The sequence below is a fragment of the Convolutriloba macropyga genome, chromosome 13, assembly GCF_964194025.1.
Source record: "Convolutriloba macropyga chromosome 13, txConMacr16.3, whole genome shotgun sequence".
NCBI classification, from domain to species: Eukaryota; Metazoa; Xenacoelomorpha; order Acoela; family Convolutidae; genus Convolutriloba; species Convolutriloba macropyga.
The window spans coordinates 43,295,133-43,310,404 of NC_134480.1; the positions used below are offsets into that span (position 1 = coordinate 43,295,133).

At 36.2% G+C, this 15,272-nt stretch overlaps 1 protein-coding gene across 1 annotated transcript; it reads right to left on the reverse strand.

Annotated features, from left to right (window-relative positions):
- Positions 1-4,259: 4,259 nt before the first annotated feature.
- On the reverse strand, positions 4,260-10,328 carry LOC142351733 (uncharacterized). Its single transcript, XM_075403878.1, has 3 exons — positions 8,324-10,328; positions 5,969-7,897; positions 4,260-5,011 (listed from the first exon to the last, which is right to left on the reverse strand). The coding sequence occupies exons 1-3, from the start codon at positions 10,326-10,328 to the stop codon at positions 4,260-4,262; spliced, it is 4,686 nt and encodes a 1,561-aa protein (XP_075259993.1).
- Positions 10,329-15,272: the final 4,944 nt, after the last annotated feature.

A 15,272-nucleotide genomic window follows, 5' to 3' on the forward strand; every position in this document is an offset into this window, starting at 1 on the left:
GTGCGAAATAGTCGATTTGTTCAGTTTTTGGATGTAAGATTAATTCGGTAGGTTGACTTTAAGAGATGTCAGTCAGTGTCTTCAAAAAATCCAGTACCAAATGAAATGGAACATTTTTGGTCAATTTTACTTCTATAATTTCAGAAAAATTGTCTTACTAGACTTTTTTATGCAAAACTGATTTTTTCCTGCATAGTCTGAAAATTTATTCAATGACCGACATTATGTTGGAGCAGCTTATTTTTTTTTCAAATTTTTGTTCATTATAACTGGTCTTTATTAAAGTAGCGCTCTCCCTCTATATAATTAGGTATTTTCCATGAGATCACTCAGTTTAGTGGTTACAACTTGCTACGCAATAAAAGTTAAAAGTGCGCAGGTGGAACTTCGATTCTAAGATAAAACATAAATTATAAGTTACACTGAACATACTATTTTTCAAGAATTAGTTTGTACCGGAAATTTGAGACCAGCCCGTCTAAACTGAGATAAGAATAGAAAACTTGCCCTTCACAAAACAAACTGTATTTAGACTGCTTCAGTGCTGATTTGATCTGCCACGAATCACCATAGTTTAAGCGTTATATCAAATTTGTAGCAAATTTTGTAAATTAATGCTTGAACTTCACAAGTATTTGCAAACATTTTGCAAATATTTGTAAAATATTTCTGTCCCTGATTGTAAAATATTTTTGTCGTCTGAATATTTTTTTCCCTAATTGTTAGTAGTTGGCCCTGTAGGGTGATTTGAGCACACATATCGTTTACATGACGTACTTTAAACATTTTTCAATTGAATTAAGAGATGGTTGTGAAAACAAAACACATTGCTAAATTAAGTAGAGCTCGACCTGAACGAACTCGTCTGATCGTTTGCAAAATTTTGCAAATTTAATCTTGCGAAGAGATATTTTGCAAATTTTTACAAATTTGGCTTATCGAGCAAATTATTGCAAATATTTGCAAATTTGTTATTTTTTTTGAACTAGAGAACTGGGGATATGGCCCCAAAAGAACTCTTATACTAATTGGCTTTTACTAATATGCCGTTCACTAAAGTAAAATGTACAATAATACAGCACTATAAATTGTATTACTCCTTAAAAGGCCTATGACTTATAATTTCATAAATTAAATAAATTTCACTTTTTTTCACTAATTAAACTAACCAAACTTGGGTTTTTTGATATGATGTATTTTTATGTTATGATATGGTTTTACTACCTCTAAATGACATTTATTCTTCGTGAAACAATTGTTTCCAAAGATTGTGTATTTTTTACTTTTAAAACTACAATTATTTGCAGTAGGATATCTCAAAGCATCACGAACCAGCACCCCTGTCAGTTGACTTCGATTAATATTGCTCTACCCAGGTCGAGGTTTTCATTTCTCATTTATGACGAAGACCATATTTGAACGCACACAGGGGGTACGGTGCGTTCAAACATACACAGGCCAGCAATTTTTTGAACTAGAACTTAAACGCACCAAGTACTTACGGTCGAGCCAAAGTGTGCCCTACAGAGGATCCAAAATCTGCAGCATGAACGAAGCAAAGTCTGGACCAACAACTGTTTTTTGTCTGCATGATTCTTTACATAGCTTGAACAAGCCAGAGTCTGGATCATATCAAATTTTGGTCTGGAAGGGTCTTTTCGCGAGGATTTTGAAAGAGCACATGAACGCACCGAAAATTCGAACGAGTAAAAATCTGGATTATAGGTGATTTTGGTCTGCATGGTTATTTTCAAAATGGTCCGAATGGATATTTTCGTATGCAAAAGTGGTCTTGATGGGTATTTTCATAAGTCTTTTTGAAGGAGGACCTCAATCTGAGTTATTCGTGGAAATTTGAGACAAAAGTACTATAACGCACCATGTTGTTTTATATGATAAACCAAGTTAGCATAATCTTAGATAGCCTAATCATTTCACTGTTGCCCCATCCATCACTATGAGGCCCTTTTCCCATGTATTAATATGCGTCAATTAGAGAGGTAAAATGGGCCAAATGGTCCATCTTATTTGGTGGGGGCTCTGGCTCACAATTAGAAGTAATGTCGGACAATTATTTTTTCGCTGCCTTTTTTTTCCAGCATTGTTTTGAATTTTTCTCCAACTTTTGTTATAGGCTTCCTATAATCTTTCTGACATATCAGGATAAGGAGAGGGTCTACTATTGACGTGAATGAACCCAAAAGAATCACTATCTCTCCTCGACCATAACTGCTAACGAACGACCGCCCGAATATGTCGATCAATTGTGTGGATGTTTGTGTTAGATACCACATGTAAGCTCTCCGGACAATTTTTGTAATTAGGCATATTGTCCACACAGTGCATATTGCAGCAAAGCAGATTATTAGATTCAAATTGCGCCCAATTTTCTTGCTGCGTTTCAACAAAACCAGGGCACATTTGCAGTAGAAGTATATACAAAGTACGGCCGGTAATAGAGAATAGAATGTTGTCAGCAGCAAGCTCGAAAAGATGCCAATAGAAGAGAACATATCTATAGAGCCAAGACTAAATTTACAGATTCTGTCCCAAAAACTTACTAAGGCCTTTTTTTGAGGGGGAATTTTAGGGGACAGCGTTTACTGCCCTTAGATTAGTCTGACCGCTATGATCGCCTGTGACCGGTTTCGAGATGTAAGAAAGACTCTGATCGATACTTGAAACGTGCTTCTTAGGCGGTTTTGAACCTAAAAAATGATAGTTTTGACCGGTAATTTTACGAAATTGACCGTTTCAGATCAATCATTTTTTCATCTTAACGGCTGTGGTTGACATTCTGGCCTGTTACTGAATTTGCAAACGCTATATCTTAATTTATTACATGCTAATGTTTGAATCAATTTGTAAACTCTCTCTGTTGAATTCAGAATATGAAGAAAGAGGGAATTAGTTAATTAACTTGTGTTCCTTAATCACAATGAAATCAATTTTATCGAATCACCAAAAGGAAACAAGTTGACTTCTGGCTTTGTCCCAAACAATCTAGGCACCATGGCATCGAAACGAGTATACAGTCATCATAAAACTGTGTCAATTTTTGCAGCTTTTCCGATTCGGGTTTTAGAATATCTCTGAACGGGGCATTTCTTGTCATTATCATAGTTGCTAATCCTACCATCAACTTAGCCAAATTTTTTTGTTTCGAGTCACTGTCTTCAAGGCTACTGACAAATTTGAACCCTGGCATGATATTTTGTGTCTTTGAAGCATTCTTGAGAACCCAACGCGAAACTCCGTGTTTCACCAGGATACAAAAAATCCGTGCCAAATTCAGCGTTACAAATTCAGTGTGTTTACTACTTATTAACAAGAGATTTCCAGATTACAATGAATTGCTAGGTTGCACACGTGGGTAAAACATAAAACCCGCAAATTTTACAAATCAAAACAAATCAGAAGTCATCAATCAATCAAAACAAATTAAGGAAATCAAGCTTGTGCTTGAACACTCCGGGCCGCGTGCATGAGGGTAAAACTGAATACTCTTGTTGTATTTTACAACTTAAGATTTCGACAATCAAGTTTACATGATTCTTTTGCTGATATGTAATTTCAACATTGTTTTGTAATGTCGAAGCTGTTAAGATGCTCTGTTGTCATAATTGAGGGCATTTTTTGCTTTCTGTGTGTGCGTATGTGAAAATTTGTTGTACACTCCTCCGGGGCGACACATATACACCGGCTATATGTAGGTGAAAATTGGTGATCATACGTTTGCATCGACGTTTTAACTTGATGCGTGGTGGTTGGAATATTGTGTTGTTGAATGACAAGGATATGTGAAAGTAGTTATTAGGCTTCATGGGGGCTGTGAAAGTTGAAGTTTAATCGAAGATCGTCGGCAGTATATCCTGTAAACTCTGTTGATGTGAAGGCGTATACTCCGTCGATCTGAAGGCTGTTGACAAAATTATGTGGGTTGGATTCCCGAGACGTTAGCTTTTGTCGAACTGACAAATAAGGGCAAAATATAACGAAAACTTGATGATGACTGTTGTCGGTGAGGGCAAAGAAACACTTTAAGCTGGATTTCGCGTAGTTTTAGGGAAGTTAAGGACTTGGGGAAGTTAAAATTCTCTTTTCGTTTTGTATTTTCACAGCGTTGTTACTTCTTCATGATTGTTTGAGCTCGATTGTTTGAGCTTGTGTGAATTGAATATTTGATACGCTGACTTTGGACACAATGATTATGGAAATTTAAAACCAATACGTCGTTTGAAATTTAAAGTTTAATGGTTTCAAGTATTGTGTAAAACTTTAGCTAATTTGACTGCTGGTCTGTTCAGCACTCCAGTTGATGTCTTGATTTCGAAGGATCGTGCTCGTCCGTCCAATCCATTATGGCAATTCGCAATTCGACCCATTGGCCAAATACCTCTCGGAGTGAACTCATGCAAGAGCCAGACTAAATCGCCTTCTTTCAATTGTTCTGATTCTGTTTTCCACTTTGGTCGGCTGATAAGATCTGATGTGTACTCTTTTTGCAAACGTCTCCAAAAATGATCCAGTAATGTTTGTGTGTAAGAGAACTCCTTTTTACTAAATGTTCGGCTGGTTGATGTCAACGGTGCTAAAGGGCTGTAAGGGCGTCTTAATAACAAATGATTAGGAGTTAGTGCTTCTTCATCGTTTGTGTCTGAGGAGACATATGTAATTGGTCTTGAGTTGAGAAGTCCTTCAGTCTCGGCTACAATTGTCTGAAAAACTTCGGCTTTCAATTGTTGGCTGCCTAAAATAATGAGCAAAGTGCGTTTGGCGGACTGAATTAGCCTTTCCCATATCCCGCCGAAGTGAGGGGCTAGAGGTGGATTCAGTTTCCATGTAATATTTTGCTGCTGTAGCTGGGACTTGATGTAGTCGTTGTCCACATTGAGTTTGCTCAGATCCAACATTTTTTTCGCTGACGTGAAGTTCGATCCATTGTCAGAGATGATTAACTCGGGATATCCTCGTCGCGAAACAAACCTTCTAATGGCTAGTAGACAACTATCTGTGTCCAATGTCTGACAAACCTCCAGATGCACAGCTCTAGTTACAAGACAGGTGAAAAGACATACGTATTGTTTTTCCAATTTGCGATTTGTGTGCTCAATGAAAAAGGGTCCGAAAAAATCTAACCCAACATTTAGAAAAGGATATTGTTTTCCTGCTTCTGCGAATCGGAAACTGGGTAGGTCGGCCATGATATTTTGTGCTCTCCATCGTCGGCAAATGAAGCATGTTTTACTTAGTTGTTTCAAAAATCGTCTAAGACCTATAATGATGAAATCTTGTTGCAGGTGTGCTCGGACAAACTCTGTTCCAAGATGTCTACAGTCGTTGTGGGCTTGCTCAATTATTAATTTGGTAATATTATCCTTACTGTCAAGAATAATTGGATGTTTCTGGCTGTAGGGTATTTTAGCGTGCTTTAGTCTGCCTCTTGCTCGTATTAAACCATCTTTGTCCGGGAAGGGAGTGAACTGTAATAACTTGTCCTTTTTGTCTAGTTCATTTTCCCGTTCAAGGTTTCTTATGCTTTCAGAAAAAGTTTTATGCTGTGATTGTCTCAATAGATGGTGTCGTGCGTCTTCATAACTGTTTGTGATTGGTCGTTTTCGAAAGATATTGACTGCTTTCATTACTGTTTCGGTCCGCCGCATAAGTTTATTCCAACTAGAGAAATCATTAGTGTCAATAACTGTGTTTGAAGTTTCTGTACGTAAAACGTTTATCGCTGTAAATTGCTGGTCTTTTTGGAAATTTGGAACGGGATTTTCTAGGAGAAATTTTGGCGCTGACAGCCATTTTTCTTTCAAGTCTGTTAAAGAAAGTCCTCTTGTTCCGTGATCTGCAGGGTTGATTTTACCAGGTACAAAATTCCATTGTTCTGACTTAGAGTTCGCTAAAATTTTTGCAATTCTATTTGCTACAAAAACTTTTTGGTGTTTTGTTGATTTAATCCAACCTAATGTGGCCATACTGTCAGTCCAGAACTGAATTTTGTCAAACTGTGCTGTCATTTCGCTTCGAACAAAAGAAGCAAGTTCTGCTCCCATAGCTGCTGCTTCTAGTTCTAACTTCGGGATGGTTGTTGTTTTAATGGGGGCAACTCTTGCTTTGCTAACAACATATTGAGTTGTTAATTCTTCTGCGCTTGTTGATCTGATGTATATTGTCGTTGCTATTGCTGTACTTGATGCATCGCAAAATATGTGAAGTTCATGCTTAGCATCTGGGTTGGGGATCAGACATCTGCTAATAGAAATCTCTGGCATCTGCTCATATTCGTCGACCCATTGCTGTAAGTCGTGTTGCAACTCTCTTGGAATCTGATTGTTCCAAATGTTACCTTGTTTCACTATTGATTGAAGAATGCATCGTACTCTAATGGAAAACGGCGTGATGATTCCAAGGGGATCGAACAATGATGCGGCGAGTGAGAGCAATTGACGTTGTTGCATGCTTTTGACATCCAGTTTTAAGTCTGGTCTTTTGAAGATGAAAAAATCTTCCCTGGCATTCCACAATTGTCCTAAAATGCGTTGCTCTATCGCTGTGTCCTCATTTTCTCCAGTTATTTTCATGACTGTGTTTGGGTCGTTACTAAAAAACTTTGTAAGTTTAAAGCCACCTTTGTGTAATGTATCCTTTACCTCTGTTGTTGTGACTACTGCGTTTTCGGTTGTGTTGAAACTTTGAAGGTAATCATCCATGTAGAAATTGTTTCTTATGGCTGAGTAGGCTTCGGGATTACTTAATTTGTTGTCTTCCGCACATCTGTGGAGTATGTAGATTGTACATGAAGGGGAACAAGTTGCACCAAATATTAGTCTCTTGTACTTGAAAATTGTTTCTTCTCCATCTTTGTTCCACAAAAATCTTAGTGCGTCTTGGTCTTCTGTTCTGATGGCAACTTGCATGAACATCGCTTCGATATCACCGGTTACTGCAATCTTGTACTGCCGAAATCTCAGAAGAAGTCCAACAAGGCTGCATAGTAGATCTGGTCCGGTCAAAAGAGCTTTGTTAAGTGAATGTCCTTTGTATACTGAAGCTGCATTTGTGACCCGTCTTACTTTTCTCTTCATTTTTTGTTCAACGGGGTGGTGTGGGAGATACCAAAGTTGTGAATTCATGAAACTGGGTTGACGTTGTGTCTCTTCAACAAATCCATTTTCGATGTCTGCTTCGATGGTTTGGTTGTAACGACAAAATAGGTCTGGTTCCTGTTGAAGTCGGTTTTCAAGTGACTGTAATTGTGCTTTGGCAAGAAAGTAGTTGTTCGGTAGCTTAGTGTCATCTTTCCAAGGTAGTCCGATCTCATAACGAGAACCGTTGTGGCATGTCGTCCTTTTTAGTGTTTCAAGAGCTTTCCTGTCATCTGCTGTCAGTGTCTTTTTTCCGCTCACTAAACTTTTTCCCTCCATTGTCCAAAACATTTGAAGCATGTCGTTCTCTATTTCCTGTTCTGGGTTCTTAATTCTGTTGTAAAGCGTGATGTTGTAATTGATTTCTTGTTTATTACTGGTTGGCTTGTATTTCTGTGGTATTGGTCCTGTAACGGTCCATCCAAGCTGCGTCAAGACTCCGTATGGGGTTCCGGGTGGTCCTGTTGTGAATTTAAGTGGTACTGTTGCTATGAAGGCATCCGCTCCGATTAAAACTCCTATTCTGTTATCTCGTATTTGTGGAAATGTGATGTTGTTAAGATCATCGTAGTCGGCGCAGATAGAGTTCAACATCTCAACGGGTACATTCGGCATTTGAAAGTCAGATGCTGACGTGGCGTACACCGGTAGGTTGAAAAGAGGTCGGGTGCTGTTGAGTGATCCAATTCCCAGAAGAACTTCAGTTGATGTTATGATATGTTCTCCGTAAAGTGAAGAAATTGGTACTGCAATGTGATCTGTGTTTTTTATTCCGAGTGCTTTTGCCATTGAGTTTGTTATTTGTGTGTTGTCGCTCCCGCTATCCAAAAGAGCATATGTTTCTATTGATACGTCTTCAGTGTAAAGGATAACCGGAATGGCTTGAAGTTGAACTTGAGGTCGTATCCACGAGCTGATTTGGTTGTTGCTGCATGTGTGATTTTGTGGTCGTGGGTTGCTGTTGTTGTTGTTAAAGTTCTGTTGCCTTTGGCTTTGGTTTTGTGTGTCTGTTTGGTTTTGAGAATGTCCGGTGTTCTGTTGTCGTGAATTTGTATTTGGCATGAAGTTGTTCGGATTGTTATATTTTCTATTGAAGGTGCTTCCATTGTTGTTGTTGGGATTGTAATTCTGATTGAAACGGTTAGTGTTATTGTTTTGACCAAACGAATTACGTGTGTTGTTGTTATGATTGTAACCAGCCATTCTTCCATAGTTGAATCCATGTGGTTGAAACTGTGATCTGTTTGCGGTTATCTGTGTTTGGTGTCCGTTGTTTTGTTGACCACGATTGTTGTGATAATTGTTTGCAGAATGGTTTTGAACCTGGTTGTGTGTTTGTTGTTGATATCGTTGCTGTTGGTTGCTTTGCTGTTGCTGCGTTGGTGAAAATGTCTGTGAACTGTTGAAGTTGTTTCTGTGAATTGTTGAGTGATGAAATCCGTTGCAGTTTTCAATGCGACATCGGTAATGACTGTTACACTGTCCTTTTGGGTGTTCGGTGAGGCAATTTGGGCAAATTTTCAGTTGTCTTACTGTTTGTTGTCTTTCGTTAATATCTTTATTGAGGAATTGGTTGCATTTTCCTAGGTTGTGACTGTATCCACATAGAGGACATCTTTTGTTACTTTGCTGTTGAAAGAGTCTGTTTGATCTTCTAGATAAACTGTTTTCTTGATTGGTTGGTCTTTGTGATGTTGACAAATCTTCGCAAGCTTCTGCGTAATTATCGATCCAGTCCTTAAAATGTATTAAATTAGGTTGAACAATAGCTTGCCTCAGGACGTATTCGTTCCATCTGATTATCATTGTTGGCGCAAGTTTATCTTTTGCAATCTTAAGGACAGCTGAAGATTGAAGATCGGATGTGAAATTGTGAAGTATAAACGTTTGAACCAATTGTCTAAGAAACGCTGCAAAAGATACAAAACTTTCGGGGTTATTAATGGTTGGTCTGGGCCAGTGTTCCAACTTATCAAGGTAAGCTGCTGTAACATGCTGTGGTTTCCCGAATCGTTTTTGTAATTCTTGCATTGCTTCATTATAAAACCCTCCGTTGTATGAGTATCCAATAATGCTGTCTTTGGCTCTGTCTGTGAGGGCGTTTTGAAGGTATGTCATCCGTTGGGCATCTGTCAGTGTTACCTTGTCATGTATTGTGGCTTTGAAAAAACTAAACCAGTCGTGCCATCTCAATGGATCTCCACTGAAGGATTTGAGTTGAGTTTTTGGAAGATTAATGGTGGATGTGACATGTTGTTGTTGTGCTTGTTGTGGCAAGAAAATGTTTTCTGTTGTCTGTGTATGTTGAAACTGTCTGTCTGGTTGTTGGCCAGTTCTGTTGATGTAATTTGGTAGTCTTTGGTCCTGTGCGTTTAGATTAAAGTTGCCAAGATTGTTGTTCGTTTCTGGGATTAGGTTGTTGACGGCTTTTCTTCTCAATTCTCTGTCATTTGATTGGTTACCTATATTGATTTTGTTCGCATCCTGATAGAAATCGATGCTTTGAAGAAATTGCTGTTCTTGATTTTGAACATGTACGTCAAAATTTGAAGAACCTTGACCTTGAGTCTCCTGAAATTGGGTATTTGTTGAGGCGAGGTTAACATCATGGATCTTGTCTATTTTTCTTTCTCTTTTTCTGCCTCCTTGTCTTTTTGATTGTAGTTCATAATGCGTTGTGTTACTGCTTAGTCTGATGTTGTCGATTTGTTGATGATCGTCGCTTTCATCGTCTGTTGATTGTAGATAATTACTGTCGTTGTCTGTTGTCTGTTGATTTATTCTGTGTGAAGGCGTGATTTCATTTGATGATTGTTTCCTGTTGAAAGGGTGTAAGTTTTGTCTTGATTGTTGCTGATGTGGCTGTGTTTTCTTTTGTGTTTTCCGTTGGTCTCGGATATTAGTGTCAAATGTCTGATATGAACTGCAATCAGATTCGGTAATTACATCTGATTGGTGTATTTTTTGTTTCCTTTTAGCGTGTTCATTGGATTTGGGTTTGTCGTTTGATAAAGTGGTACCAACGTCGCGTCTTATGGTGATTGGTCCGGTGTTTTGCTCTTTGTAGTTAACTTCAATTGCTTCTCGGGTTTTTGTCAAGTCCTCACCGCCATTGCTTTTTCTTTGCTCTGCTGTTATGTGATGGTCACCATTATTGAGTGGAAAACTGGCTATCATCCTTGACGAAGTGCATTCTGTGTTTGACTCATCATTCGGCTGTAATGTTTTCTCGCGGACTTGTGTGAAGTTGGTTTTGGGATCGGTGCGTCTCTGTTTTTGACTGTACCCAAAATTTCTCAGAGGAAACTCAATGTAAGAATTCGGGTAATGCTTATGGTCAAAAACGATGGTAATGCTTATAATGGGTAATGCTTATAATCAAAAACGGGTAATGCTTATAATCAAAAACGATGGTAGAATGCAGAACGATTTTAAAACGCAATCTATCACAAAAACCTAAATTGTTGATACCATAAAATCAAGGGTCTGATTCACTCTTCTGCTTACACTATGCGCATTGTTTTTCTTTGGAGTTAAAACATTTTAAACGTTATTTTTGAGAGGTTTCAGAAAATAAACAGTAAAAAACTGCCAAAATTTTCAATGGCGCTGCGTTGAAACCAAAAAAAGGCCTGAATTGGTTCATTTGATTAATTTAACTGGTTTTATAGTCCATTGCTAAACATCCTTTAAATGCCTTGCCCCACCAGTGCCCAAGCCTTGCCCAAGCTCCTGCAAGATTCTTACAGATCTTGCAAGGCGATGCATCGTCTTGCAAGATTTTCCTGCAACACCGGGCATGATATTCATCGTCTTGCAAGAATCGACTAAAATTATATCCTAATCTCTGACACATTAAAATGCCATGAAATAGATTTGTAAACTCTTTATTGTTCAAATGAAATTATAAAGAAAGAGGTAATTAGTTAATTAATTTTTGTTCATTAGTCACAATGAAATCAATTTTTTCGAATCACCAAAAAGAAGCACGTTCATTTCTGGCGATGTCACAAAGAATCTATGCATCATGTTATCTGTACGAGTATACAGGCATCTAAAAAAAATTTTTTGCCGCATTTCGGTTTTTAGAATATCTCAGAACCGGGCATTTCCTGACACTATCATAGTTGCTAATTCAACCATCAACGTAACTGAAGTTTTTTGGAGCCACTGACTTGAAACCTGCTTACAAAATTACAGGCTGATTATTTCCGTTTCATGCAGAGAGTCCTATTTTTAGCGTCTTTGAAGCAACTAATAATTACCCATCCAGAAACTCTGCTGTATATCAGTGTACAACAAATTTGTGCCAAATTATACCACGACCTCAACTTGTTCCTCATATTATGACGTATGATCATACCTTGATTCTTAGCTATTCACTACTAGTTATAATACCCGCTATTTTCACAATCTTAACTTACTTTCTGAATTCAAGTGGTCTGCGAAACAAGTCGTTTAAATCAGATAGAACTCGCACCGCATATTTAAATATTATTTCAACAAGGCGGCTCGGTAATGTGCGATGGCACATAAGGTTCCGACCCCGCCCATCCACAAATTTGGCATAATTGTCTACCAAATGAGGAACAGATAGAAGAACCCAAAAATTATTTTTTGCGATTCCCAAAAAAGCCCAAGTCTTTTTCAAAAAACTCTGTATCAACGATAAGATAGCCTCCAAAGCAAATAACTCAGTGGAGTAAAAGTTGATGCATTAGATTGCTGTAATATGTCAATATTAAAGCGAGTCAAGACGAAAAGCAAAATCAAACAACAACAACAACAAACATTAATTACATCAAAAAAATTATGTCCCTCTTAAAAACTAAATTTAATAACAAAAACAACATACCGTCAGATAAACCCAAAACTAAACAAAAATAACTTATAAATTCCCAGAAAACATATGCGACCAGTCCATAAAAAGGTTTGGTAACAATTATACAAGAAAGAACAAAAACAGTAAAGTAAAAAAATTAAATTATTTTTTTGAAACAGTTAACTTCAAAGTAATAAAAACCATTAGGAATCAATTAATATTACCACAAATTTACAATTTCCACTACTTCTATAGAAGGGCATTAGGACCTGTCCTTATTCATTTTTTAAAGCGGCTAAAAAGAACAACAAAGAACAAACAAAATTTCAATTGAAACTTGCCAGAAAACGCTGTCAAAATCGTCAAGCCAATTTTTGGCACTCAAAATACATTTGATTGCGCCTTCTTCAAACAGCTATAATTTAGTACGTGGCTATTCATTAGTAAGACTAGGTAACAAGCAGACAAAAAAGCGAAGTGGTAAAGTATGTAATTTTTTTTTTCGAAACAAATTTACATTTAATGTCATGAAAGGCATTAATAACAAAAAGAGCTTTTTAAATAGGGTCGTTTATTCAAAAAAAGCCCTCGAGACCTGTAATTATCCAGAACATTTCTTGCATCTACAAAAAGAACGTCAAATATGACAAAAATCACATTAGTTTTCTTTTTTTTTTTTGTGAAAAACCGGTGTCGAAGCCAGTAAGGTCATAACAAATTCTTTAAAAGATTTTGGGACACCAATCCCTCTTATTCCTTTGACACCCATAATGTTATATTTGACCTGTAGTTAACTAACGAGATTAGGTAACAAAAAGAAACATAAAAAGAACAAAATTGCGAAGTTGAAAAAAATTCTTTTTTATAAATTTTGGAAAACGATTGTTTTGATCGTCATGAAAGCCATCAGCTATCTACTAATATCAGAATATCGGTTCTTCTACTCTTCTATGAAAAGCCAATGAAAGCTATCACTATACAGGAAATTTCATACGACCGAAATGACAAAGTATAAATGACAGTTAGAGACAAAATTAAAAAATTCAATTGATTTCTTCAAGAAAGAGGCGTCGAGGCCGTTAAAACGATGATGTATATCTTTCAGAAGTTTAATATGTTCAATTGTGCCTTAATCTGAATGCTAATGAGGTGACATGAGAACCGTCAAAAATGTGATAATGTGACAAAATTAGAAAACGTGAAAAACTGGCAAATATCAAAACAAAAAAAGTCTGAAATCTTGTGGTATCAAAGCCTGAAAACAATAATTTCAGGCTGAAAACTGCAACTGAGAATAAATGTTAAATAATTAGAAAGAAGAAGCGGTCGTTTTTTTTTGGCTGAGATTAAGCCGGAAGTTGTACAAATTAAGAAAAAAAGTAGAGAAAAAGTTAATTAAGCCATTTTTATTGAAAGGTCAATTATTTTTAAAAAAAGAAACGACCATAAATTTTCAATTAAAAAACTTAATGAATTAGCTTGGAGCTGCTTAACAAGCAAATCGGTTGGACCTATCACTCCTGAGCTTTGATTCGATATGTTCTGTTTTTTATTATTAAAAAAAAGTCTTTTTTAAAAAAAAAAAATACCGACTGATTAAAACCCGATTTTTTTGGATTGTAACAGTCCTAGAATGGCCAAAAAAAGCCCTAATAATACTTATTGTCCCTTAGGAATAACTGATTTTTCTAATGTTGTAGATATAGATAATTTGTTAGTTGAATTTCTGATTATTGATAATCAACGAGTAAAGTTGAAAAAAACGGCAAGGTTTTAACTACAGTGCACTCTCAGCGGACTCTGAAGTAGAAATAGCCCCCCTCTAAGTCTACAAAGATTTTTTGAGTGTTGTTTGGGGATGTACTGTCGGCAAATTTAATCAAAGTGGACTAAATTAGCTTATTTCGTGCTGTTTTTGATGAAAAAGTCTAAATTTTGAAATGTTTATCCAGATTTTTTGACCAAAAATATTAAATCAAAACAATCAACATATGCTTGTTCGTCTTCAAAAATAAAATCAACGACACTATTTTTAAAAATTATAACAAATTTTAGCAAAATTGACGAAAATTTAGGCAAAAATTCTGGAAAATGTGAATAAAAACAACGTGAATTCACTCTTCTTTTCTCAGAAGTTTAAACCTCGATAACTCTCTGTAGAAATCGAAAATTAAAAAAAAAATTAATTCCATATTCTACGCTGGATGAGCTTTCTAATGATACCAGTCTCAACTCTCTACGATGAATATATCGAGCGGCGAAAATTCACGGAACAAAAAAAAACCCAGTTGAGTATATAGTTCCTCCCCCCTCAAGAGGGTCGGAACAACTAATGGTGTCCAGGTATTAGTGGAGTATGAGAGTTTAATTTTGAAATTCGCTGTGCTTGCTGAAAAGTGTAACTTTCTGTAGTTGATATTTAAGTCATTGTGAACATAAAATTTCGAAAATTTGAATGATTAATCGTAACGATAATTCATTATGTGAAAAAAATTTGGATCTAAGAGATTAACGTACTTTTTGTCCAATTTCAATGCTATATTGACAAATAATTTGTGCTTTTATTACTTTTGCTTAGACAGCTATTCAACCTGAAAAATATATCAAAACATTTTTTAGTCTTTATTTTAGATCATTCTGCGACAAAAATTAACTTTTTTCAGATCTTGTCATGCAAAAAATATTTTGAATAACTCAGCAGTACTTAAACCTAAAATTCAGTTTTAGTACAAAATGCACTTTGCAGATATATTAAAATCCCAATTTATAACAAATAATCAAGGGTTTGATTCTTTCTTCTGTTTAGACTGTGTAAGCATTGTTTTTCGTTGGAGAGAACGGGGTAGATCGAAAATGGTTATCCTAAAACTTTCCTTTCACGGATCCTTAAAAACCAAAAGTGTACAAAATTGTCGGATCACAACTTTTTTAAGCTAAAGTTCCATGATTGCAACTTCGTCTTGAAGATTATAACTCTAATCATAATAAGAAAACTTTATGACCATAACCTTTTCATAATAGGAACGTCGAAAATGGAAATTTCTTAGAATTTTTATAAATGAAATTTTTAGTATTACAAGTTTTTTTGTCTTAAATAACTACAGCCTCATAATGACATGTCATTATGAGGCTGTAGTTATTTAAGACAAAAAAACTTGTAATACTAAAAATTTCATTTATAAAAATTCTAAGAAATTTCCATTTTCGACGTTCCTATTATGAAAAGGTTATGGTCATAAAGTTTTCTTATTATGATTAGAGTTATAATCTTCAAGACGAAGTTGCAATCATGGAACTTT

What these genes read in the sequence shown, in the direction of transcription:
- LOC142351733 (XM_075403878.1), bottom strand. Translation starts at nt 10,328, where the DNA reads ATGATAGCCAGTTTTCCACTCAATAATGGTGACCATCACATAACAGCA. An exon ending in CAATCATAACAACAACACAC is followed by an intron (nt 7,898 to 8,323) that starts GTAATTCGTTTG and finishes ATCACATTGCAG; the next exon opens with TACCAATTTCTTCACTTTAC. An exon ending in TGACAGTATGGCCACATTAG is followed by an intron (nt 5,012 to 5,968) that starts GTTGGATTAAAT and finishes CATTGGACACAG; the next exon opens with ATAGTTGTCTACTAGCCATT.